The sequence below is a fragment of the Electrona antarctica genome, assembly GCF_951216825.1.
Source record: "Electrona antarctica genome assembly, chromosome: 14".
In the NCBI taxonomy this organism is placed as follows: domain Eukaryota; kingdom Metazoa; phylum Chordata; class Actinopteri; order Myctophiformes; family Myctophidae; genus Electrona; species Electrona antarctica.
In genome coordinates, this window is record NC_136795.1 from 47,269,115 (window position 1) to 47,294,691 (window position 25,577).

Consider the following 25,577-nt stretch of genomic DNA (forward strand, 5'->3'; position numbering starts at 1 on the left):
AGAACATGGTAGACAAGTCGGTAAGAGGTCTCATGTAGCCTGGTGGGCACCATTCCATTTCGGGTTCATGAACCTGGTCAGGAGCGGATGATATCGCTATACGTCATGTTGTAGTAGTGTTTTGTATAGTCAGCAATCTTCCCGGAACTTCCTTTTTCCCTCAAAACCGATTTTTCTCAATAAAAGCTACAGGCTTATATGAGAGCTTTTATTGTTATTCTTCCGGTTTGAGGGGAAAAGGAAGTTCCATTTAAAACACATTGTGTGCCCTTTCAACATTTTCAAAATAGTGACGCTGGGCACCCAATGTTATTTTTGACATTTTATTTATTTTTTTATAAAAATCAAAAAAAAAAGAAAAAAATGTTTTTTTTTTTTGTTTTTTTTTCAAAGACGTCCACAGACGTCCTGGGCACCACATAGCGGTAATTCCCAGGACGTCTGTGGACGTCTTGGGCACACAAATTGTTAATCGTTCCTGGCCTGATGACTACTACAAAACAATACTACAACATGACGGAAAACGATATCATCCGCTCCCGACCGGATCACACAGCACTTTTGGAACAGAGACCGAGGCTGTCCTCCGCGAGGTGGAAAGCCTGGTGAGGCGAGGTTAAGGTCTCATGTGGTCCAACATGGCCTCCTTCATACGACCACAGTCTGAATATCAACCTCGTCGTCCGCAGAGGTCAGCGTCACATACTCCTCCTCCTCCTCCCCTCCCTCCTGCACCTCCTCCGCCCCCTCGACCACCCCCTCCCCCTCCTCCTCCTCCACCACCGTGGCTGTAACCACGGTAACCATCCCCTCCTCCACGGTCTCCAGGGTGGCGGTACCGCCACCGCGGGCGGTGGCGAGCAGCGTGCCGTCGCTGATGGCCGAGGCCAGCGTCATGGCCACCTGCTGCGTCAGGCTCTCGGGCGTGGCGATGGTGATGGTGTCGCCGCAGTCCGAGATGGAGGCCGACGACGCGCCCCCCGCCGCCTCGTCCAGCGACATGTTGCGCACGATGATCTGGGGGTGGGCCGAGACGCCGGCGCGCGACTGGCTGACCATCTGCTGCACCACCTTGATGATGTGGTCGCCCATCTGGGAGAGACGACAACGACAACAACGAGAGGTAAGTGTTGATTAACCCATTTTGACCCGAGACCAGATTCTAAAAATGTCTTCTACATCCAGACAGTTTTCTGAAAAAGCTATGTTTCTATGTCAGTTCGATTTTTCAAAAATAGCAGAACTACAAGCTCGCGCTATGAGCTTGTAGATCTGCTATTTTTCAATAGCTAAAGCATAACATAATGTTTAAAACACCAAAAGGGGTTCCCGCCCAAAATGACCATGACCATTTTAGACCAGAGGACGATTCTACAAAATGTCTTCTAAATCCTGACAGTTTTCTGAAAAACCTCATGTTTCTGTATCAGTGGTGCTCAGACTAATTTCATGTCAAGGACCCCCAGAATTATCTGTATTTGTCCGCCGACCCCATCTGAAAATATGTTGTTCCCAGTGACCCCCCCAGAAGCAATGATTTGAGTTGAAAACGTTCGCTCTGAAAGAATATATATTCAAAGACTTGCGCCCACATTTTCACGATTTTTCAAAAATAGCAGACCTACAAGCTCGTAGCGCAGCACTCGGTGGCGCGCTACGAGCTTGTAGATCTGCTATTTTTTCAACAGCTAAAGTGTAACATAATGCTTAAAACACCAAAAGGGGTTCTCGCCCAAAATGGGTTAAAACTATGCTGCACCACCTTCGTGATGTGGCCGCCCGTCTAGAGACACACAAAGGAGGAATTCTGAAGCCGCGTTCATTTCGTCGACTAAAACTATGACGAAAAACGTCCGTCGACTACCTTTCTTCACCGACGAAATCTAAATGGAAACTAAATGAAAACTTAAGCCATGATGACTAAAACTAAGACTAAATACATTGACAATTTCGTCAACAAATAAAAAACTAGATTAAAATGTTAGGAAGGGACTAGTGGACAAGAGATCCAGTATAAGTAAAAGACAAGTAATTTTACACTTGGTTAGCGTGCTGAAAATAGCAGATCTACAAGCAAGAAGTGTAAAAATCAGGCAACAAAGCCCGCCAAAATACATTTTAGTCTAAAACTTCAACTAGACTATTCAACCATTCAAGAAAACTATTCAAGAGACAAGGGGTCCTCAGAGTTACCACTGGGATTCAATTTGTTTTATTTAAAAAAAAAAAAAAATCAGCACACAAACCTGTTTCAAATCCTGGTATAAGGGGAACGTTACATAAATAGTCCTTTTTTTTTTTAAAGTATCGTCATTGGGGGTTGTGTCATCTACGTCAGGATGGAGGGAGGGAGTGCAGAATAAATGGACTTTAGGATTAAATTAAAAGGTCAACCATAGTTAGCGTGGTTTTAACCCCTTTTGGTGTTAGCATTATGTTATGCTTTAGCTATTGAAAAATAGCAGATCTACAAGCTCATAGCGTGCCACCGTGTGGCGCGCTACGAGCTTGTAGGTCTGCTGTTTTTGAAAAATCGAAGAACCACTGACATAGAAACATAGCTTTTTCAGAAAACTGTCAGGATGTAGAAGACATTTTTAGAATCTGATCTCAGGTCAAAATGGTTTCAAAGTGAAGAGTAAAAACTTCCAGTGCTGCTGCTGCCTATCATCACCACCATCATCCCTCATTTCCTGGACTTGGACCAGAACCAACTGTTGCATAACGTTCAGACTAAAACTAAGACTAAAAATGTTCGTCGACTACCTTTTTTCACTGACGAAAACTAAATGGAAACTACGTGAAAACTAACCTATGATGACTAAAACTAAGACTAAATATATTGACAATTTCGTCAACAAATAAAAAACTAGACTAAAACGTTAGGAAGGGACTAGTGGACAAGAGATCCACTATAAATAAAAGACAAGTCATTTTACACTCGGTTTTATGCTGAAAATAGCCGATCTACAAGCTCACAACGCGTTGCAGCGACTTTGTAGATCGGCTATTTTCAGCAAGTGTAAAATCAGTCATTGCGACGACATCGAGGCCCGACAAAACACATTTCAGTCGACTAAATCAACTGTAGATTTAAGTCGACTAAAATCGCATGATATTTAGTCGACTAAAACTAGACTGACATTAAAAACATTCCAGGTGACTAAAATGTGACTAAAACTAAATGAAGTTTCATTCCAAAGACTAGGACTAAAACAGAAATGTGCTGCCAAAAACGACACGGGTTCAGACACATCGATATGTCCGAACGTCTCATGGGGGTTCGCAACCCACTGCTAATGTCCTTACCGACCGCAAGCTCTCGACCCCCAACTGTCTACGCGGTGGATTTATGTTCTTATCTCATGCCTTGCCGTTGTTCGTGCAAGCGTGAGTGCGTGTGTGGTGTGTGCGCTTGTGTTACCAATACTGTATACTTGCTATATAGTAGAATATGATGAATAGATTGTTGAGGACCATTTTTGCCGGTTCGAACGAGAAAGAGGTTTTGTCTTAACCCATTTTGGGGCGGGAACCCCTTGTTTTAAGCATTACGTTATACTTTAGCTATTGAAAAATAGCAGATCTACAAGCTCATAGCAGACCTACAATAGCGCGCCTCCGAGTGGCGCGCTATTGTAGGTCTGCTATGAAAAATCGTGAAAATGTGGCGCAAATCTTTGAATATATATTCTTTCAGAGCGAACAACACATTTTCAGATTGGGGTCGGAGGCCAAATACATATAATTTTTGGGAGTCCTCAACATGAAATATAGGTTTTTCAAGAACCTATATTTCCGGACGGACCGGCGGAAGTTGTTGATATGTGTGTAGCAGCTAACAATAGCCACACCACTTTAGAGTCGATCGACAACAACGGGAGACAAGAATAAATCTATCGAGACTAGCGACTGGACCGCGGAGCGCCGTCTAACACAGGATCTTTTTTCAGAAAAAGACGGGATGATTTAGATCGCGATTTATGAACGTTTTAAGATTTTCGTTTTCATCAGCTGAACAGGGGAGGGAGTTTTTTGATGACGTCTCACTCTTGCGCGTCACCGAGGAGAGCCCAGCAGGCGCGCCTGGGCTATACAGCCAGGCGATCCGTTCTCGTATCAATAAACTTCGTCTTTTGGACAATACTTCGTCCTGAGCGTTACTAATAGAAAGGACAAAGTACTTCGTCCTGGGCGATGGGAGTGTTAAGATTAGACATTTAGAGGTTAGGCGTTTCCAATTTCATAACATAGTTTCCAATTTTATGACGTAGTCGTGCGGTGGTGTCACAAACCGCAAAATAGGCAATCTACGAGCAACGCGCGACACGTTGTGAGCTCGTAGATTGGCTATTTTTCGGCTTCAGGCTTACGGTTAGAAGTTGATCATGAAATGGGCATTCTTAAAATCGCTGTCCTAAAATGTTGATGTTCTCACAAGTATAGTAATAGACGCGTGCATGCGTGCGTGCGTGCGTGTGTGTGTGAGAGTGTGTGCGCGTGCGTGCACTGACCTGATTCTGACTGTCTTGGATGAGTGTAACCTCTCCTCCCTCCACAGCCTCATGTGTGTGTGTGTGTGTGTGTGCGCCGTGCACTGACCTGATTGTGAGTGTCTTGGATGAGTGTAACTTCCCCTGCCTCCACAGCCTCCTGTGTCGTAGTCTGGAGGAGACAGAAAGAGTCATTGCGAACGCCAGTGAGACAAAACAACGCACGCACGCACGTAGAATGTGTGCGTGCGCCCCCTGTGCCCCCCCACAAAATGACCAGAACTACTTAATATTTCACCAAAACCAGAGCAGAACTCCCACCACGGGACTCGGGCAATCAATGAATACAGTTGCAACCACTATATTAATGGCAAGTATTTCATACAGCTTAAAGGTCTCCACACACCGGGCGCGAATCGGATTTTTAGCGGTTTTCCGAAAAACGCGTCCAGTGTGCAACCACCTTAAAGGACCACTTGACCACTTTTCAACCTATCTTCATATAATAGGTCCTCACTAAAAATCATGATAAAATGGCACAATTTCTTTCTACTCAGTCTGTGTCTCATAGGAGGGCTGTGGGCAGTTCAGAAACCCGTCCACCAGTGACATCATCGTTAGGCAATTATTTTTTTAAACAATATTCTTTTACAAAAATGTTTAGATTTGTATTATCGTGAGAACGATGGCTTCCATTTTCACATTGCAACTTTTCAGGACTAGAAAGCCTGCAGTTTCTATTAGCTTGGATTCCCCATCGATGATGTCACTGGTGGACGGGTTTCTGAACTGCCCACAGCCCTCCTAAGAGACACAGACTGAGTAGAAGAAAATGGTGGTGTTTTATCATGAACATTAGTGAGGACCAATTATATGAAGAGATGTTGAAAAGTGGTCCTTTAAGTTAAAAAAATCTGAACTATCCCTTTAAGGGCGAGAAGCGACCGCAGCAAACTGCTGGGAAACAGGGTTTAAAAAATAGTCTAATATCATAATACGGATATAATGATAACTAGGGATGGAGCCCGAAAATCGGGTCCATTACAAACCCGATTCGGCATTTATCGAGACCCGAGTATCAATACGCTTTTGGCTTGTCGAGCCTGTTATCGGGTATAAGGGGGCTGGGCCGCGACGGGTGGTTGCGTGGTGCGTCATCGTTTTGCCGTGGAACTATGGTGGAACGGGTGAAAAAGTTTGGTAACATTAAAAAAAAAGACGAGGGGAGCTAAATGCAATAATGTAGCCTACCACAGTTTCGACAATGCATAGACATCTGTCCATTTTGGGCGGGAACCCCTTTTGGTGTTAGCATTATGTTATGCTTTAGCTATTGAAAAATAGCAGATCTACAAGCTCATAGCGCGGCACCGAGTGCCGCGCTATGAGCTTGTAGGTCTGCTATTTTTGAAAAATCGAAGAATGACTGACATAGAAACATAGCTTTTTCAGAAAACTGTCAGGATTTAGAAGACATTTTTAGAATCTGATCTCAGGTCAAAATGGGTTAAACCCAAATGCGATACCTTTGCATGCCGTCAGCTGCTAGCCTGGCGCGGCCAGACTCACATAGCGAGGATTCACTGACGCTTCCTCCACGCATATGATATATATTTGCGGGGAGGAAGCGTAGTTATAATATCTCCCGCGGATCGATTGAATAGTCTCACATAATACGTGACGTATTCCAATGTGCATCAGTGCATGCAACCTCAATATATCGTTGCTGAAAAAGCAGAGCTACAAGCTCACAACGCAGTGCAACCAGACGCGGTATGAGCTTGTAGACTGGCTATTTTTGGTGCGTGACACCGCCGTACGATGATGTATACATTACGCATTTAAAGTGACGGTACACAATTAAAGGGTTATTTCTCCCTAAACCTTTTTTTTTTACAAAAGTAAGTTGATAATTATGTATATTGACCAAAAAATATACTAAAAAAGAAATAACGATATAGGGGAGCTGGGGCTGGGGCTGCTGCTGGGGGGGGTCTAACGTCAGCTCACGTAGACCAGGAAGAGTGCAGTGTCAACAATGCATGGAGTGTTGCTGTCACATCATCTAGAACAGATGTGAACAAAAAACAAAAAACAATTGCGCGATTGAATAGGAGTTCTAGCGTTCCAGCTTTTTTAATAGTTTTTTTGGTCAATATACATAATTATCAACTTACTTTTGTAAAAAAAGGTTTAGGGAGAAATTCCCCTGTTAGAAAGGTACTGTATAAGGCCCTAGTAAAATGTAGTGCAAAGGGATGTCTTGGTTGGTTAAAATAAAGCGATTAATAAAATATGTGTGTGTGTGTGTGTGTGTGTACACCTTATAACTGTTTATTGGCATACAAACTATCACAACTGGCCAATAAAAATAAGGTTCTGTTCAGAATGAATTGTCTGCCGTCTTTCCACAAAGTAATAGCAAATGCTCGATAGTGGGCTCGATAAGGACCCGGCTCGATAAGCCTGCTCGATAAGGTGATCGTTATCAATAAAACCTTAACGAGCTTCATCCCTAATGATAACCCATTTCGACCCGAGGACGATTCTATGTCTTCTAAATCCTGACAGTTTTCTGAAAAACCTATGTTTCTATGTCAGTGGTGCTCAAACTATTTCATGTCAAGGACCCCCAGAATTATCTGTATTTGGCCGTCCGAGCCCCATCTGAAAATATGTTGTTCCAGGGACCCCAAACATTTGAGTTAAAAATGTTCGCTCTGAAAGAATATATATATATTCAAAGATCTGCGCCCACATTTTCACAATTTTTCAAAAATAACAGACCTACAAGCTCATAGCGCGGCACTCGGTGCCGCGCTATGAGCTTGTAGGTCTGCTATTTTTCAACGGCTAAAGTTTAAAATAATGGTTAAAACACCAAAAGGGGTTCCCGCCCAGAATGGGTTAATACTAGGCATGTCCCGATCAGGTTTTTTTTGTCACTACCGATCCGATTCCCGATCATTTTGAAAATGCCGTGATCGGCTGAAACCCCCTGTGCTAGGCTAGGCTCTCACCCCGATGATGTACTCCTGCGTGTCGGCCACCATGGAGGAGAACTCCACCAGCACCGTCTGGGGGTCCTCGGAGATGATGGTGGCCGTGGCCAGACTGTCCACCGACGTCTGCTCCTCCGTCACCTCCGTCAGCTCCACCACCGCCACGTCAGGCGGCTGTGGAGAGCCGTTGTCCTTATGGCAGCCCCCTAAGGACAGCAGCTTGTATATTGAAGTTTAGACTGCATACTTAGTTTAGACTATAGTCATTGGTTAGACATGGGTTAAGGTTCTTTTTTTACCCCTCTATCACACAGAACTATGTTTTTTGTGTCCATATCACTACGCCCAAAAAATTGTTCCATGTGATAGAGGGGTCAAAGTTGAACGAAAGTCGCGCTAATATTTTAGAAATAGGTCAACAATACAAATTACGTTCGTTTTGTGGATTCATTTACTTTTACTGCGTGGCCCCAGTGCCCCCCACAAAATGACCGGAACTACTTAATATTGACCAAAACCAGAGCAGAACTCCCACCATGGGACTCGGGCAATCAATTAATACAGTTGCAACCACTATATTAATGGCAAGTATCTATTATACAATTGAAAAGGTGTACCCAAAAAGCTGTACGCAACCCAGGAAAAAAAGGCACCAGCTACTACGTCACTGACACACTGCAACACACACTGCAACAACCCACTAAACACACTAACACGTCACAGACTTACCCTCCGCGTCGATCCACGGCTATCTCCTCATGTCGCGCCGCACGCCCACACTCAACACCACCCGCGTAAAAATTGTCATTGCACTGCCACTAAAGCCGGCTCCCGTCCAATCTCGCAAACAATATCAATATCAATAATAAACACAAACACGCCACAAGCACCGACACCCCCGCCTAATTTGTTGCCACGTCTATGAAAACAAGCACAGAAAAAATGCCATTCAACACGCTACTTACACACACTACCACTCGCTTACAATACGCGGACCTGGCAACACTACATTCCCTCTCCCATTTGCTCAAAGCCCACCACGTGACCCACACACACATACCAAAAGTAGAAGACGAAGACCAACTACACACCGCACACACTGATTCTAACTTGGACAGTTAAAATAATGCAAACACGACCGCGTCAACACCTGGCGTGGTACAAGCGGGACGAACCGAGGCGCATATATGGATAAGAACAACACCAACACTACACGCGCGCGCTGCAACAACAAACAGCTACGTACAGTGTGTGTGTGTGTGTGTGTGTGTGCGTGCGTGCGTGCGCGGGGGGGGATTTTGGATCGCCTCGCGATGCAGCGCAAATGGCACTACACTACACAGGGCTCGACAGTGCGACTAGGTACTCGCATTTGCGACTTAAAATATCACCGTGCGAGTTGTAACATTCACTTTGTAGCACCGGTGCGACTACAGAATCCGATCTTTAAAGCTAAAAGTTGCGCAGTTTACATCCAAAAGAATGTGTCACTCTCTCGGTTCTGCACCGCTGCTGGAGAAGTATAGCAATGTCGAAGGCAGCGCAACTAATCCCCCCCCCCCCCCCCCCACACACCCCAGAGAGGGAGGAGAGAGAAGAGAGCGAGAGAGAGAGAGAGCACACACGTCTTCACCCCAGAGAGAGAGAGAGAGCACACACGTCTTCACCCCAGCGAGGGAGGGAGACAGAGAGAAAGGGAGAGAGATAGAGAAAGAGAGAGCTTTCCAGTCCTTACATTTTTTCTCAAATTGACCAGCAGAAAAGTGAGCAAACTATAATCCACATTGTTAGACAAAGTAGTGTGCCCTGAAACTTTCTTGGAAATGTGCATGTTGCCTGCAGTGGCAGCCAGCCGCGATGTAAGATGAGCCTGTGCATTTCACGGTTTTCACCCTATATAACTTGAACGCATAGGCAATCAAGTCAAGACCATTAATTAATGACAGCTGTGTAGGGGTGACGATTGCGTGATGCTTCTATGTACAGGATTCTATAGGTCACCACTTTTGGTGTGACACACACACGGCTTCTGTTTACAATGCGTTGTCAACACGTGCTGAGTTGACAAAGATTGACAGATTTAGGAGAAGACTGAAGACTGAAGTTTATCCTTTAGTAATTAGGCTGTGGAAGTATTCACACTAGGCTACTTTTGGATTTATTGGGATTGGCAATTTGGGGAAAGGAGGAGGAGGAGGTGATCAAGCTCCACAAGACCACATTATTGGTAGGCTCAAGGCTGCATTTATTTTCCTTTTTTTTCCTCTCGAGGGTGCATGGGATGATGTCAGCCCCTCCAGCAGGCTAGGGAGCCCCGCTCAGGTTAGCGGAAAATGACCGCGGGGTGCGGGTTGCCAGGTTTTTTTATAAGTAAAATATATATATAAAAAAAAAGCTAAGCGTCGAGCCCTGACACTACACTAATAACAACAATAATATCAACGGTACAGAGAACAGTACAGTACACATGACTACAGTACAGTACAGAAAGAAAGCTCACATCAGAATATTAATCCATGTAATAATAATAATAAAAAATAAGAACACAACACTAATAACAACTATAATATCAACAGTACAGTTGATCAGAATATTAATCGATGTAATAATAATAATCATAATAAGAAAAAATAAGAACACAACACTAATAACAACAGTACAGAGAACAGTACAGTACAGTACACATGAGTACAGTACAGTACAAAGACTTACAGTACAGCACAGTACAGTATACTGTTCCTGCGCCTTGCCATGCTCGCTTTCATACACAAAACCAAACAAGGTCACTCAGCCAGCTTGGCAACTTTGCGCTTTCCAAGCAAATGCATAAATTAAAACATCATGGGTTGCCATTGCCTTCTTCCCATTTGCGTATCGCATGGCGCTAGGATGAGCGGGCCGAAGGCCCGCGAAATTCTAGTTTCATACAACTTAAGTTCAAAATATCTGAACTATCCCTTTAACCCATTCTGAACGGGAACCCCTTTTGGTGTTATACTTTAGCTGTTGAAAAATAGCAGATCTACAAGCAAATATAGAACTTTTGGGGTCTTTGACATGAAAACGACATAGAAACATAGGGTTTTTCTGAAAACTGATTTAGAAGGCATTTGTAGAATCGTCCTCAGGTCTAAATGGGTTAATAATGTGAAAGTAAATAATACAACTAAAATCCGACTGACCTTTGGCACGTAGATGGCGGTTGAGGGTGCCGTGCTCGGCGAAGCCGCGCTGACACTTGGGACACTTGAAGGGCTTCTCCCCGGTGTGGTGGCGGATGTGGCGCACCAGGGAGCCCTTCTCCCGGAAGCCTCGGCTACAGAACGGACACACGTAGGGCTTGTCCTGGCCGTGGGTCCTCTGGTGCACCTGCAGGGCGTTCTGGAGGAGGAGGGGGTAGAGAGGGTTAGGGCCGATTCATACTCCTATTTTAGAGCCGAATAAAAGTCGGTTCGGCTCTGTAGAGCCTACAATGTGACGTAATTTGAGGTTCGGCGGGGCGGGTACCGTCCTAAAGTCGGCTCTTCGGTGCTACTGAAAATTTCTGACGAGCCGAAATCATTTCGGCACTACAGCGCCGGAACAGCGGTAAAATAGGAGTATGAATCGACCCTTAGGGTCCTCTGGTGCACCTGGGCAGGGCAGTGTTGTTTTCGTCGACTAAAACCAAGGCGAAAAATGTTCGCCGACTACCTTTTTTCACTGACGAAAGCTAAATGGAAACTAAATGAAACCTAAGCTACGGTGACTAAAACTAAGACTAAATAAACTGACAATTTCGTTAACAAATAAAAACTAGACTAACATGTTAGGAAGGGACTAGTGAACAAGAGATCCAGTATAAGTCATTTTACAATTAGTTGCATGCTGAAAATAGACGATCTACAAGCTCACAACTCACAACTCAGCAAGTGAAAAAAAAAGTCATTACAACGACATCAAAGCCCGCCAAAATGCATTTTAGTCGACTAAATCAAGTGTAGATTTAGTCGACTAAAACGAAAATAGAAATTTACTGCCAAAAACAACACAGCTGCAGGGCGTTCTGGAGGAGGAGGGAGGAGGCACTCAGTGCCGCGCTACGAGCTTGTAGATCTGCTATTTTTCCAACAGCTAAAGTACAACATAATTGTTGCGAAGGCTTTCACTTAGAGTTCCATATATGGGATAACCCATAGTCCCATATATGGAGACAACAGCGTAATCCAGCGCTGACATCAGATTAATTTAGAAACTCCAAAGATGGATATACACAGTGGTGACATCATCGTAACACTAGACTTGCACAGCATAAAAGGCGGCTCCCATGGCTTCTAAACCTGAGATTCCAGGCAACGCACGCGGTATCTCCAACAGGTCAACATATACGAATCAAGGTATCTGGCTTTACAACCCATATACCTTGAATGGCTACCTTGAATGGGTACGAGTCTTCTAGATGAGACAGAATAACTGGCTAATGGCTAAGCAACTCGTAGAGCATTGAAGTAGAGGTTTCCACATCCCGGTTAAGTTCGTATCGAACACCACTGTAGTGGGTCCTAACGAAATAATCAGCACTGGTTCGAGCTATTTTACAATAATACTTCTACAAATGCCTTCTAAATCCTGACAGTTTTCTGAAAAACCCATGTTTCCATGTCAGTCGTTCTCAAACTATTTCATGTCAAGGACCCCCAGAATTATATGTATTTGGCCTCCGACCCCCCATCTGATAATATGTTGTTCCAGGGATCCTCCCAGAAGCAAAGACTTGAGTTAAAAACGTTCGCTCTGAAAGAATGTATATTCAAATATTTGTGCCGCATTTTCACGATTTTTCAAAAAATAGCAGACCTACAAGACCTACAAATAGCAGATCTACAAGCTCGTAGCGCGGCACCGAGTGCCGCGCTACGAGCTTGTAGATCTGCTATTTTTCAATGGCTAAAATATAACAATGCTTAAAAACACCAAAAGGGGTTCCCGCCCAAAAATGGGTTAAAACACCAAAAAGGGGTTCCCGCCCCGAGAATGGGGTTAAGCCGATACATGTTGTGATGTGCTGGTTGGTACCTTGCATGGCTTCCGCCGCAATCGGTGTATGAATGTGTGTGTGAATGTAATGCACAATCTATGTAAAGCGCCTTGGATAAAGGCGCTATATAAATGCACCATTTTATAAATGCACCATTTGTGACAGAGGTTCTCTCTCCTGATTGGATCAATCGTGGTATATCCCCCCAAACCTACTCTCACCTTGGTCTTGTAGGCCTTGTTGCAGTGGGCACAGTGGTAGGGCCGGTCGTCGGAGTGCGCCCGCATGTGCTCGCGCACGTGGCCGATGGTCTTGTACAGCTTGCCACACTCGCCGCACTTGTACCGCCTCTCGCTCACGTGGATCTCCATGTGCTTCTTCAGGAGGTAGCCCGTCACAAACTCCTTGTGGCACAGCGTGCACTTGAAGGGCTTGTAGCCTGGATGGAGAGTCAAAGTCAATTGTCAGATTTGTTCTCCGCATTTGACCCATCTCTTCGAGCGGTGAGCCGCAGCCAATGAGCGGTGAGCTGCAGCCGTGCCACGCTCGGGAATCATTTGATTAGTAGATTTGACCCCCCAATCCAACCCTTTGATGCTGAGTGTCAAGCAGGGAGGCATTGGGTCCCATTTTTACAGTCTTTGGTATGACCCGGCCGGGGATCGAACCCCGACCTCCCAGTTTCAGGGCAGACACTCTAACCACAAGGCCACTGAGCTGGTATAGAGATCACGACAACTTACACACGTGACGGACAGACGGCGGGGGATTCAATCGTTGTGCTACTGAATTGGGTTTGGTCGTGTATACAGCGGCATGTCATTTAGCATGTTTTTTGCGACAAGTTGTGAGCTTTGTAGATCAGCTACTTTGGGGTTTCTTTTAAGCCATTCTGGGCGGGAACCCCCTTTTGGTGTTTAAAGCATTACGTTATGATTTAGCTGTTGAAAAATAGCAGATCTACAAGCTCATAGCACGGCACCGAGTGCCGCGCTACGAGCTTGTAGGTCTGCTATTTTTGAAAAATCATAAAAATGTAGTGCAGATCTTTGAATATATATTCTTTCAGAGCCAACGTTTTAAACTCAAATCTTTGCTTCAGGAAGGTCCCTGGAACAACATATTTTCAGATGGGGGTCGGCGGCCAATTACATATAATTTTCGGGGTTCCTTGACATGAAAAAGGTTGAGCTCCACTGATATAGAAACATGAGGTTTTTCAGAAAACCGTCAGGATTTAGAAGACATTTTTAGAATCTGATCTCAAGGTCGAAATGGGTTAATAATTCATCCTCCAGAGATATGACCTCACCCAGGTGGCCTTTGACGTGGAAGCGCAGGTAGTTGAGGGCCTTGAAGGAGCGGTTGCAGTGAGGACATTTATGGAGGCGAGAGTGGAGCGTGTTGGGAGACAGAGGCTGCTCTTCTTGTCCGTCAGAGCCTGTGTCCTCCTGGGGAGACAATGAGGACGTTACTTTTTACTTTGAAATGTTTTATAGTTTGAGTTATTTAATTTAAACGCCAAATGCATTCTCAATGGCGAAAACACAAACTTTGGCACCACGTATTAAAAAAATAAAAAAAAATATATATATATATATATTTTTTTGTTTTCAAAGACGTCCACAGACGTCTTGGGCCACTTGGTGGCGCGCTATGAGCTTGTAGATCTGCTATTTTTCAATAGCTAAATTATAACATAACGTATGTAACCACCAAAAGGGGTTCCCGCTCAAAATGGGTTAAGAGAAGAAGTGGACGGACTCTCTCTCTCTCTCTCTCACCTCGGCCTCCATCTCCACGCACTCCTCCGTCACCTGGATGTCCGTCACGCGGCCCTCCTCCGCGTCGGGGCACTCGAACACCACCTTGCGGATCTCCTCCGCGGCCTGGGTGCTCTCCTCGTCCTCCTCTTCTTCGTCCTCCTGCTGCTGCCGCTGCACCACCACTAGGGGCGCTGTGGGCTCCTCCTCCTCCTCCTCGGTCTTCAGGGCGATGCCGGAGTTGATGATGGCCTGGCAGATGAGGCTGTCGCCCGCGGCCGCGGCCGCCGCCAGGGCCTCCGCCTGGGACTGCTCTACCACCACCTGGTGGCCACAGTGGGGGGGAGATACGGGTTAGAACATTATCCCGTTTTTAGACCCGAGGACGATTCTACAAAATGTCTTAACCTATGTTTCTGTGTCAGTGGTGCTCAAACATTTTCATGTCGAGGACCCCCACCAATATAGGTAATTGACCGCCGACCCCCATCTGAAAATATGTTGATCCAGGGACCTCCACCCAGAAGCAAAGATTTGAGTTAAAAAACGTTCACTCTGAAAGAATACAGTATATTCAAAGATTTGCGCCACATTTTCACGATTTTTAAAAAAAATAGCAGATCTACAAGCTCGTAGCGCGGCAACGAGCTTGTAGATCTGCTATTTTTCAATAGCTAAAGTATGACATAATACTTTGGCGGCGGCCAAATACATATATTTGTGTGGGTCCTTGACATGAAAATGTTTGAGAACGACTGACATAGAAACATAGCTTTTTCAGGATGTCAGGATGTAGAAGACATTTTTAGAATCTGATCTCAGGTCAAAATGGGATAATTACTATTATTAATAAAAAGAAAAAAGAAAGAAAGAAAGAAAGACTAGTTGACTAGGCAACTAGTAAAAATCCCTAGAAGTGAAAGCCCTTATGGTTGATTGATGATTGATCCACACCTGTTGCTCCTGCAGCGTCCCGTCCACCTCCACGGTGAAGTGAACCTGATGGATGACCTCCTGACCCCCGGCGGCCGCCTCCTCCACCACCACACTGATCACTCCGCCTTCATAGTAAGAGAAACCTATGAAAATCTGGGAACTAAATCATTACTAAGAAAGGTGTCTAATAACAAAAATATTGAAATTCAAAATGTCATCATTCTTTAACCCATTTTGACCTGGGAACGATTCTATAAATGTCTTCTAAATCCTGACAGTTTTCAACAAAAAAAAAGCTATGTTTCTTCGTTCTTCGAAGTCGTTCTTCGATTTTTCAAAAATAGCAAACCTACAAGCTTGTAGATCTGCTATTTTTCAATAGCTAAAGCATAATATAATGCTTACACCAAAAGGGGTTCCCGCCCAAAATAGGTTAAGTAGCATGTGACATATGAAACTAGGCGGTTTTCAATGATTCTGAATCCATTCCAAGAATTAGTTTTGCACAACAAAAAACACTCCTTGGGAAGAAAAACAGCCATAGTCGTCATCACAAATGTGATGAGGTCAGCACATTTGGATTTGGGCCAAGTGGATATGGCCGAATTTAGCCCACGGAGTGTTTTTTGTGCAAAACTAATGCTTGGAATGAATTCCAGAATCATTGAAAACCCCCTAGTTTCATTATGTCACATGATCAGGGTATGGTCACATATTATGCTAATAACCTCAAATTTCCCACGGGAGTTGAATTTCAATCTTTTAGCACATTTAGCACACCTTTAGAAACACATTAGTGAAGACATTTCTTCCCAGATTGGTCAAATACCTGATAAAATGCCCTTACTATCAGCATGCTCCTCCACCACCTCCACCTGATGCTGCTGCTGCTGCTGCCGATGCTCCACCAGCGCCTCCTGGTGCTCGGTCAGAGGAGTTGCTGCTGCTGCTGTGCCCACTCCTGCACGGACAATACAATAGGCCTCGTCAACAACAACAACTCCTCTTGGAGGGTTGGGGTGTTCCACCGGGGCAGTGTGAAAATAACCACTTCAGGACGCTCTACTCCTAACTAATGCTCATTATATAAGATGGTACCATTTCTAGTGTCTGTGTCTCGGAGGGTAAACTGGAAGGATCGCCTTAAAACCCATTCTGGGCAGAAACCCTTTTGGGTGTTTTAAGCACGATGTTATGCTTTAGTTATTGAAAAATAGCAGATCTACAAGCTCATAGTGCGGCACTCGGTGCCGCGCTATGAGCTTGTAGATCTGCTATTTTTTTTAAATCGTGAAAATGTGGCGCAAATCTTTGAATATATATTACATTACATTACATTACAGTCATTTAGCAGACGCTTTTATCCAAAGCGACTTACAATAAGTGTATTCAACATAGGTAGGGAACAAAAACTACTAATCACCAGAAGTCTTTAGTGCATTTTCTGCAAAAACAAGCAACCAAGAGTATACCTAGTGCTAAGGTAAAAGTGCAATATATCAGCTACCTATTTCCTTAAACAGATGAGACAAAATAGCTAAATCAAATGAGCATGAGCTAAAACAATTAAGTGTATCGACTAAACAAGATCCAATAAACAATACAACAATAGAAAACAAGCGTTCGTACAACTAGTTAACAACAAGTAGGTCAGGCAGAGAGGAAGGGTAGTGTTTCCTGAAGAGGTGGGTTTTCAACCTGCGGCGAAATATGGGCAGTGACTCTGCTGTCCTAACATCAGTGGGAAGTTCATTCCACCACTGTGGGGCCAGAACAGAAAAGAGTCGTGACCGTGTGGATCGGCCAGAAGGACCCTTGAGTGACGAGCCAATCAGTCGCCCCGAGGTGGCAGACCGAAGTGGTCGGGCAGGGGTGTAGGCATCGACCATAGCCCGGAGGTAGGAAGGAGCTGTTCCTTTCACTGCCCTATAGGCTAACACCAGGGTTTTGAACTGGATGCGAGCCGCTACGGGGAGCCAGTGTAGAGAACGGAGAAGGATGGTTGTGTGGGAGAACTTGGGGCGGTTGAACACCAGACGAGCCGCAGCTTTCTGAACAAGCTCCAGAGGTCTGATGGCAGATGCCGGAGCACCAGCAAGGAGGGAGTTGCAGTAGTCCAGGCGGGAGATGACGAGAGCCTGGATGAGCACCTGGGCTGCCTTCTCCGTGAGGAAGGGGCGAATCCTCCTGATGTTGTAGAGGAGGAATCTGCAGGACCTTGTCACTGATGCGATGTTTGCCGAGAACGTCAGTTGATCGTCCAGGGTCACACCCAGATTTTTCGCAGTCCGAGTTGAGGTCACCACAGCATTATCAATGGTGATGGCCATGTCTCGGTGCGGACAGCCCTTCCCCGGGAGGAACATCAGCTCGGTCTTGTCCAGGTTGAGCTTCAGGTGGTTTGTCGACATCCACGCCGAGATGTCAGCCAGACAAGCAGCAATGCGTGCCTCCACTTGGGTATCAGAGGGGGGGAAAGAGAGGATCAGCTGGGTGTCATCGGCATAGCAGTGGTAGGAAAAGCCATGGGAGTGGATGACAGCACCCAGAGATGTAGTGTAGAGAGAGAAAAGAAGAGGACCCAGAACCGAGCCTTGGGGAACCCCAGTTGTGAGCCTGTGTGGTTCTGACACAGACCCTCTCAGCATCACCTGGTAGGAGCGACCCGTCAGGTAGGATGCAAACAGGGAGAGTGCAGAGCCTGAGACACCCATCCCCTCGAGGGTGGAGAGGAGGATCTGATGGTTCACCGTGTCGAACGCTGCAGACAGGTCCAGGAGTATCAGGACGGAGGAGAGAGAGTTCGCTCTAGCGGCATGGAGCGACTCCGTCACTGCCAGCAGGGCAGTCTCTGTCGAGTGACCCACTTTGAACCCAGACTGGTTGGAGTCCAGGAGGTTGTTCTGGTGGATTCTTTCAGAGCGAACATTTTTAACTCAAATCTTTGTTTCTGGGGGGTCCCTGGAACAACATATTTTGAGATGGGGGTCGGCGGCCAAATACAGATAATTCTGGGGGTCCTTGACATGGAAAAAGGTTGAACACTGCTGACATAGATACATAGGTTTTTCTGAAAACTGAATTTAGAAGACATTTTGTAGAATCGTCCTCAGGTCTAAATGTAGTTAAAACCCAACATGGCTGACCTTTCTGCAGCCCGTCCCTGCTGACCAGGATCTCCTTGTACTGGTTGAAGCGGATCTTCTCCGTGCAGGGCGTGATGGACTTCAGGTGTCTGGTCAGAGCTCCCGACTCCCTGAAGGAGAGGCCACACAGGGTGCAGCGGTACGGTCGCTCATCTGTGGAGAGGATTTGATTCGATTTTTTTTTATTTTTATACGTGGTGCCAAAGTTTGTGTTTTCGCCATTGAGAATGCATTGGGCGTTTAAATGAAATAACTCAGAAACTATAAAACATTTCAAAGTAAAAAGTTCCAGCATGTGTCTCCACAGTCAGCTGAATTATAAAAAATGCGAATGGATTTTCTAGGTGAAAGTGATTTTTGGGCAGTTTTGCATGGGCTCTCAAAGTGTTTAAGGATCCCCATTAGCTGGTGCCATAGCAACCAGCTAGTCTTCCTGGGGTCCACATATAAGAATAAACATTCCAGTACACATACAATTACAAATACACATTTGTTAAAAAAGTCAGTATTCAACTCACATTAGTTCGAATTGCTAAGATTACAAGTGAGAGCGGGAAAAAAAAAACAAGAAAAGAAACAACACACAACACTTCACTGTATCAAATGGAATTTTAGATGCTTTTTAAACGTTAATTTACTGTAAATGCAACAGAGGTTTCGAGGCAGGTTATTCCAAAGTGACAATGATCTATAAATAAATGATCTCTTTAGAAAATTATAAATTATATTTTATTAGGAAGAGGGGGGGAGGACACACACACACACACACACACACACACACACACACACACACACACACACACACACACACACACACACACACACACACACACACACACACACACACACACACACACACACACACACACACACACACACACACACACACACACACACACACACACACACACACACACACACACACACACACACACACACACACACACACACACAACTAATTGTAAAATGACTTATACTGGATCTCTTGTCCACTAGTCCCTTCCTAACATTTTAGTCTAGTTTTTATTTGTCGACGAAATTGTCAGTATATTTAGTCTTAGTCGTCATAGCTTAGTTTTCATCTAGTTCCCATTTAGTTTTCATCAGTGGTAAAAAGGAAGACGACGAACATTTCTCGTCTTAGTTTTAGTCGACGAAAACAACACTGGTTACTAGAGCCCCACCCAAATATCAGTAAAGGGCTTTTTCAAACGCGAAGCGAGGAACGCACACGTTGTTGCCTGGATCAACGAGAGGTCTGCTACAAGTCGTCTCAAGAGGGGGCGCGACAACGCATGCTTAAAAAAAAAGAGAAGCTAAACCGAATCCAGGTCTGGTGGTGAGTCGCGGGCGGCGTGTGCACGTAACGAGCACGCGCGCAACAAATTCACGGGGACCGCGCTCACGTAAATACGCTTGCATTGTCGCACCGCGTTATATCGCTTCATGTTTGAAAGGGCCCTTAAAGGGACACTTCACCCTTTTTGCCAAAAAATATATGTTAATGACGTTTAGAAGCTTTAGAACACTTTCCTGGTGGTCTTAATGTGTGTAATATGTGGTTTTAGATATTTTAGATTTTAGCAGTGAGCCCAGTGTCTCTGATGTCATGGACACTGGACTCACTTACTTCCTGGACTACAATTCCCATAATACTTTGGTGCACTGCTCCTTGTGGATAGGGGGAGGGCTGTTTTACTGAGACAACATGTAGTCCAGGAAGTAAGTGAGCACAGTGTCCATGACATCAGAGACACTGGGCTCACTTCTACAATCTAAAATATCTAAAACCACATATTATACACACAAAAACCCCCAGGAAAGTGTTCTAAAGCTCCTAAACGTCATTAACATATATTTTTTTGCAAAAAGGGTGAAGTGTCCCTTTAACCCATTTTGGGGCGGGAACCCCTTTTGGTGTTTTAAGCATTATGTTATACTTTAGCTATTGAAAAATAGCAGATCTACAAGCTCATAGTGCGGCACCGAGTGCCGCACTATGAACTTGTAGGTCTGCTATTTTTGAAAAATCGTGAAAATGTGCCTCAAATCTTTGAATATACAGAGTGAACATTTTAACTCAAATCTTTGCTTCTGGGGAGGTCTTTGGAACAACATATTTTCAGATGGGGGGGCGGAGACATATTACATATCATTTTTTGGGGTCCTTGACATGAAATATCGAGCACCACTACTGATACAGAAACATAAGGTTTTTCAGAAAACTGTCAGGATTTAGAAGATTTTTTTTTTTTTGACGTGAGGCTTAAATTAAGGCAGACGTATCGGCCATTATTTGACTCTTTTTTACGACATCGGTATCTGCAATTATACACCCAATGTTTAAATGCTATGTCCCAGGGGGGTCCCTAGTAGGGCATTCACTTCTAGCATTTTTTAGAAGTTGACTAGTTGCCTAGTTTACTAGTCGACTAGTTGTTTAACTACCTATTATGTAAAAAATATATATATATATATATATGTTTAATTTAAAAACTGTGTACATTGGTGACTATAACTATAATCTACCTGATCTTGAGGCCTAGAAAATCGGGGGAAAAAATAATAATAACTTTTTTTTGTTTTCTTATCAACTAGTCTAGTCGACTAGTTGCTTAATGCCCTAGTCCGTGGGACATAGCATTTTCAGACGGGGGGTCCGTGGAACAAATACCGTACCTGTGTGACGACGGCTGTGTCGAATCAGGGAGCCTTTGGTCCGGAAGGAGGTCTTACACAGCTCACAGGAGTACTTCTTCTGTTCACTGTGGGTGTGCATGTGGGTTCTCAGGATGTTCGTCTGCGAGGAGAGACAATTAGTACTTGTTAAAACGTTTCGTTTAGTGCACGTTATATAGAGAATACTTAAGTACATATTAGATGAAGAACAGACATTAGTTACAGTGCAGGAATGGAAGGATTTTTCTAGGAATGGAAGGAAGCCGGAACACTTATTCAGAGTCCTCTCCATATTAAACTTAAACAAACTAATAAAACAATTAAAACACATTACATTTCAAGACTTTGTTTTTGGGTTCCCTTGCAAGGCTAATCATGTTAAGTACATAACCGTTATGTGTGATGGACATTGGACATGCACAGACCAAAAGTCAACAAATGTTTTCTGACAACAAGCTTAATGACATTCACATGTCATTAAGTCATGCGAATCCCTTGACTCCTTCAAAACCGCTCTCAAAGGGCACCTACGGACGGCTGCAATTCAAAACTGGCCCCCGTAAAATCTGAATCCCCCCCCACCGCCCCCCTCCCCTTTTTCCCCTAACTGTATATGTTTCTTTTCCCTTTTTACCTCCTTTATGATGAATTCCTGTTCTGTTCTTTGACTATATAGAAGTGTCTATTTGTACGTCTAAATGTTTTGATGAATTGAACATGGTGGACCCTCTTGTAAACAAGTGTAATGCTTAATTGGGTCATCCACTCACAGCCTTTGTATTGAGTTTGTGCTTGAAATGTACTGTACTTCTGCAAACTGTTAATAAATATTTCAATCAATCAATCAAACAACATAAACATCCCAAACAACAATGGTTCTCAAACGTATTAAGTTCAAGGACCCCCATAACTCTCTGAGAGTGTACAAGTGGAACCAAATGGACCCGTACTTTCTCAGCGTTCCATTTTGGAACCCCCCTCAAGGGCCACCTTGAGAAAACCACTCCGGGAAAAAAACACCATGTTGAAAACTCACAGTTTTGAAAGTCTTTTTGCACAATTGGCACATGTAGCGTCCATCTTTGATTTGGTAGGCGGTGTCTTTGGGCAGGCCAGCGGGTGTCTCTGCGGGTTCCTCCTCCTCCTCCTCCTCCTCCTCCTCCTCCTCCTCTAGAGGTGGTGAGACCACCGGGACCCTCGCCCCCGAGGCTGCTCTCTTCCTGCCCCCTCGGGCCTGACCCGGCACGACCCCAGCCTCGTCTGAGGAAGACAGCATGACATCATACTTCAATGACCTATCAATATGGCAATGTAGAAATACTCCTGTTACAAGTCTGTTATTCAACTTTTACTTGTAACAACAGCTTTTTAACTTAATCAATTTGTACTTTGTTGAGTGGGGTTCTTAACCCATTTTGGGCGGGAACCCCTTTTGGTGTTAGCATTATGTTATGCTTTAGCTATTGAAAAATAGCAGATCTACAAGCTCATAACGCGCCACTGAGTGACGCGCTACGAGCTTGTAGGTCTGCTATTTTTGAAAAATCGAACGACTGACATAGAAACATAGCTTTTTCAGAAAACTGTCAGGATGTAGAAGACATTTTTAGAATCTGATCTCAGGTCAAAATGGGTTAACATGGTCCCCCTACCCTTTTTCCCTCTACACCAAGGGCTCCATTTTCGTCACCGCTAAACCCCTTATCCCTAAACTTCTTTGCCTTTCTTTTTTTTTTACTATTTTGAAAAACACTAGCCAATCTACATTGATACGTTGTGAGCTTGTAGACTGGCCATTTTAACTTTAAAAAATGTTTTGCAAAATAGTAAAAAAGAAAAAAGGCAAAGAAGTTTAGGGATAAGGGGTTTAGCGGTGGCGAAAATGGAGCCCCAAATCTCTTCGCTGAAAGTAGCTGATCTACAGGCTTATAACGCACTACGTTGGGACGCGTTGTAAGCTTGCAGATGGGCTGTTTTCGGCCATACGTGCACCTACTAGACGCCGGATTGTCACCTATTAGGAGGACAATGGGGATACTATACGGTACAAAGGGAAATTCACTTGACAAGTTGGCACAACGACCAGCCACACCCCCTGGCCTTTGCGCATCGACGAGTCAGCCCCTTCTAAGAGTCGTCAAGCCGTACTGGACGGAATACGTTATCATGTGTTGTTTTTGGCGGCACATTTTGATTTTAGTCATACAAGTCTCTTGAATAGCTTTCGTTTAGTTTTAGTCACATTTTAGTCACCTGGAATGTCTAGTTTAAGTCGACCAAAATGTCATACGATTTTAGTCGACTAAATCTACAGTTGATACAATGTATTGGGGCAGGCCTTGATGCCGTCATAATGACCGATTTTACACTTTTACGCAAAACTATTTTCAGCATGCAACCAAGTGTAAAATGACTTTACTGGATCTCTTGTCCACTAGTCCCTTCCTAACATTTTAAGTCTAGTTTTTATTTGTTGACGAAATTGTCTATAGTATATTTAGTCTTAGTTTTCAGTCACCATAGCTTAGTTTTCATTTAGTTTCCATTTAGTTTTCCTCAGTGAAAAAAAGGTAGTCGACGAACATTTCCCTTACACAGACATGTCTCCAGATCTATCATCGCAGCCATGACGGGGGTGGGGGATTTGTACGACCACTGGCTTTTGGGGAAATGGTTTCACTTACTGGAATGAAGCGGGCCCGTCTCCGTGGGTTGGTCGGAGGCCTCTTGCTTCCCCTGCGACGAGGGGACAACCTTCACCACCTTGGCTGCTCTCTTCCTGCACCCTCGGCCCAGCCCCAGCACGTCCCCAGCAGCCACGTCTGAGGGACGACAGCACGACATCATGACACATCAATGACCTCCCTTACCAGTGGAGGAAGAAGTACTCTGTTAACCCATTCAGGCCTGACGTCGAAATAAAAAAAACGTTTGCTCTGAAAGAATATATATTCAAAGATTTGTGCCGCATTTTTACGATTTTCCAAAAATAGCAGACCTACAAGTTCATAGCGCGCCACTCGGTGGCGCGCTATGAGCTTGTAGATCTGCTATTTTTCAATAGCTAAAGTATAACATAATGCTTAGTTAAAACACCAAAAGGGGTTCCCGCTCAAAATGGGTTAAAAGCTATAATATGACACAGATGCGTCCTCAGGTCTAAATGGGTTAACACTTAGGCCGCTAGCATTTATTGAAAAAGTAGGATCTAATTTTTTTAATTTGAGCTCTTATTTTGAAAAGCCACCATTTCCGCTCCACAAACAGTAGTCCTAAGTTAGGAGTTTTCACACAGCTGGGCGGGCCTTGTTTACAATGTGAATCCAGGCCGGAGCTCCGGAGAGCTCTAGATCGTCAGCTCTGTGCCGTCAAAGAAACGCTGTTTTGACCAAAAATGCCATCTGGGACAAGGAATAGGAGATACAGGCGATTGAAAGAAATGGATGGAATGGATTCTTATGGCGACGACGATCTAAGATCGGCGATCCAGTGCTATGCTAACAACACAGCTAGCTAACCGGCTAACGTGAGTAGCATTTTGGCTCGAGCAATCGAACGCGCTATAAAAGCTCAATTGCCGAAGGCCGTCGGCAATGGCGTTAAGCGTCAGTATCAAAATTAGGCTTCAATTGACTTTAATCGTCGGCAATGGCGCGGAGGGTGTTAAAGTAAGTAAAAAGTCTGGCATTCAAAATGTACTTGAGTAAAAGTACAAAGGTATTCTATTGGTATCAAAATGTACTAAAAGTACCAAAAAGTAGTACTCATTATGGGGAATGTCCCGTTTAAACAAGTTTTCAAATTCAATTCTAAAATGGTTAGTCCCAATACTTGATTCTGATTGGCTGGTTACCATCACGTGACCGGTGTAAATTTCACCGATAACCCACACCTTCAATCACTTCGTTATCATTCGCAGCTGATTCCGCATCTCTGTAGCTGTACTGGGGAAGGGGAGCGCTTGATTGCCTTACAAACCCATCATGCCGTGCGGGCGTCTAAGCACCGCCCGGCTCATATGACTGTGAATGTGTGGCTCCAGGCAGCCCCGTAAAGACTAAAGACATCAAGCGCTATTCTCCCGTCACATAGCCTACTTGCGGAGCACAACAAGGAAGTGATGTGGCTCGCTCTGGTGGCGCAAAGCGTAGCTACTTTTGTGAATTCAATAGTTTTATTAGGTTAATATTGCTATATGTTTGTAACCGTTTTAGAAAAGCAATAAGCCACTCGAGGCCCCAGCTTACCGGGTATTTTACAATGGCTGGGGGGTAGAAGACCCTCAGGACGCGTCGCATACAGGAATGAAGTAGACTCACCGTTAGTGGCAGGTTTCTTTGACTCGCCCGGCTGCGACGCCGCCTCCTCTTTCTTCACGGAGGAGGCAGAGTTTCCATCGGCCGCAGAAGTCTGTTAAAAAGGTGCAAACATTGGCAGGTCACTCACACCGTTGGATGCTGGACCCCATATCCCAAAGGAGACTGTGTCTCCAGAGTGGAACCACTGCTGAACATCAGATCATTGGCTTAGGAATGTGACAA

General features: G+C 44.6%; 1 protein-coding gene across 1 annotated transcript in view; it reads right to left on the reverse strand.

Moving 5' to 3' along the window:
* Nucleotides 1-648: 648 nt before the first annotated feature.
* e4f1 (E4F transcription factor 1) overlaps nucleotides 649-25,577 on the reverse strand; it is a gene marked incomplete at its 3' end in the record, with an annotated part of 28,162 nt that continues 3,233 nt past the window's right edge. Inside the window, exons 3-16 of the mRNA XM_079520928.1 lie at nucleotides 25,356-25,446; nucleotides 23,721-23,858; nucleotides 22,073-22,296; nucleotides 21,037-21,157; nucleotides 18,358-18,510; nucleotides 16,041-16,172; nucleotides 15,230-15,336; nucleotides 14,297-14,599; nucleotides 13,825-13,963; nucleotides 12,734-12,951; nucleotides 10,678-10,876; nucleotides 7,514-7,701; nucleotides 4,603-4,665; nucleotides 649-1,092 (exon numbers count right to left, since the gene is read on the reverse strand). Of these exons, the coding sequence (XP_079377054.1) occupies nucleotides 649-1,092; nucleotides 4,603-4,665; nucleotides 7,514-7,701; nucleotides 10,678-10,876; nucleotides 12,734-12,951; nucleotides 13,825-13,963; nucleotides 14,297-14,599; nucleotides 15,230-15,336; nucleotides 16,041-16,172; nucleotides 18,358-18,510; nucleotides 21,037-21,157; nucleotides 22,073-22,296; nucleotides 23,721-23,858; nucleotides 25,356-25,446 (2,520 nt within the window). The remainder of the gene's footprint in view (nucleotides 1,093-4,602; nucleotides 4,666-7,513; nucleotides 7,702-10,677; nucleotides 10,877-12,733; nucleotides 12,952-13,824; nucleotides 13,964-14,296; nucleotides 14,600-15,229; nucleotides 15,337-16,040; nucleotides 16,173-18,357; nucleotides 18,511-21,036; nucleotides 21,158-22,072; nucleotides 22,297-23,720; nucleotides 23,859-25,355; nucleotides 25,447-25,577) is intronic.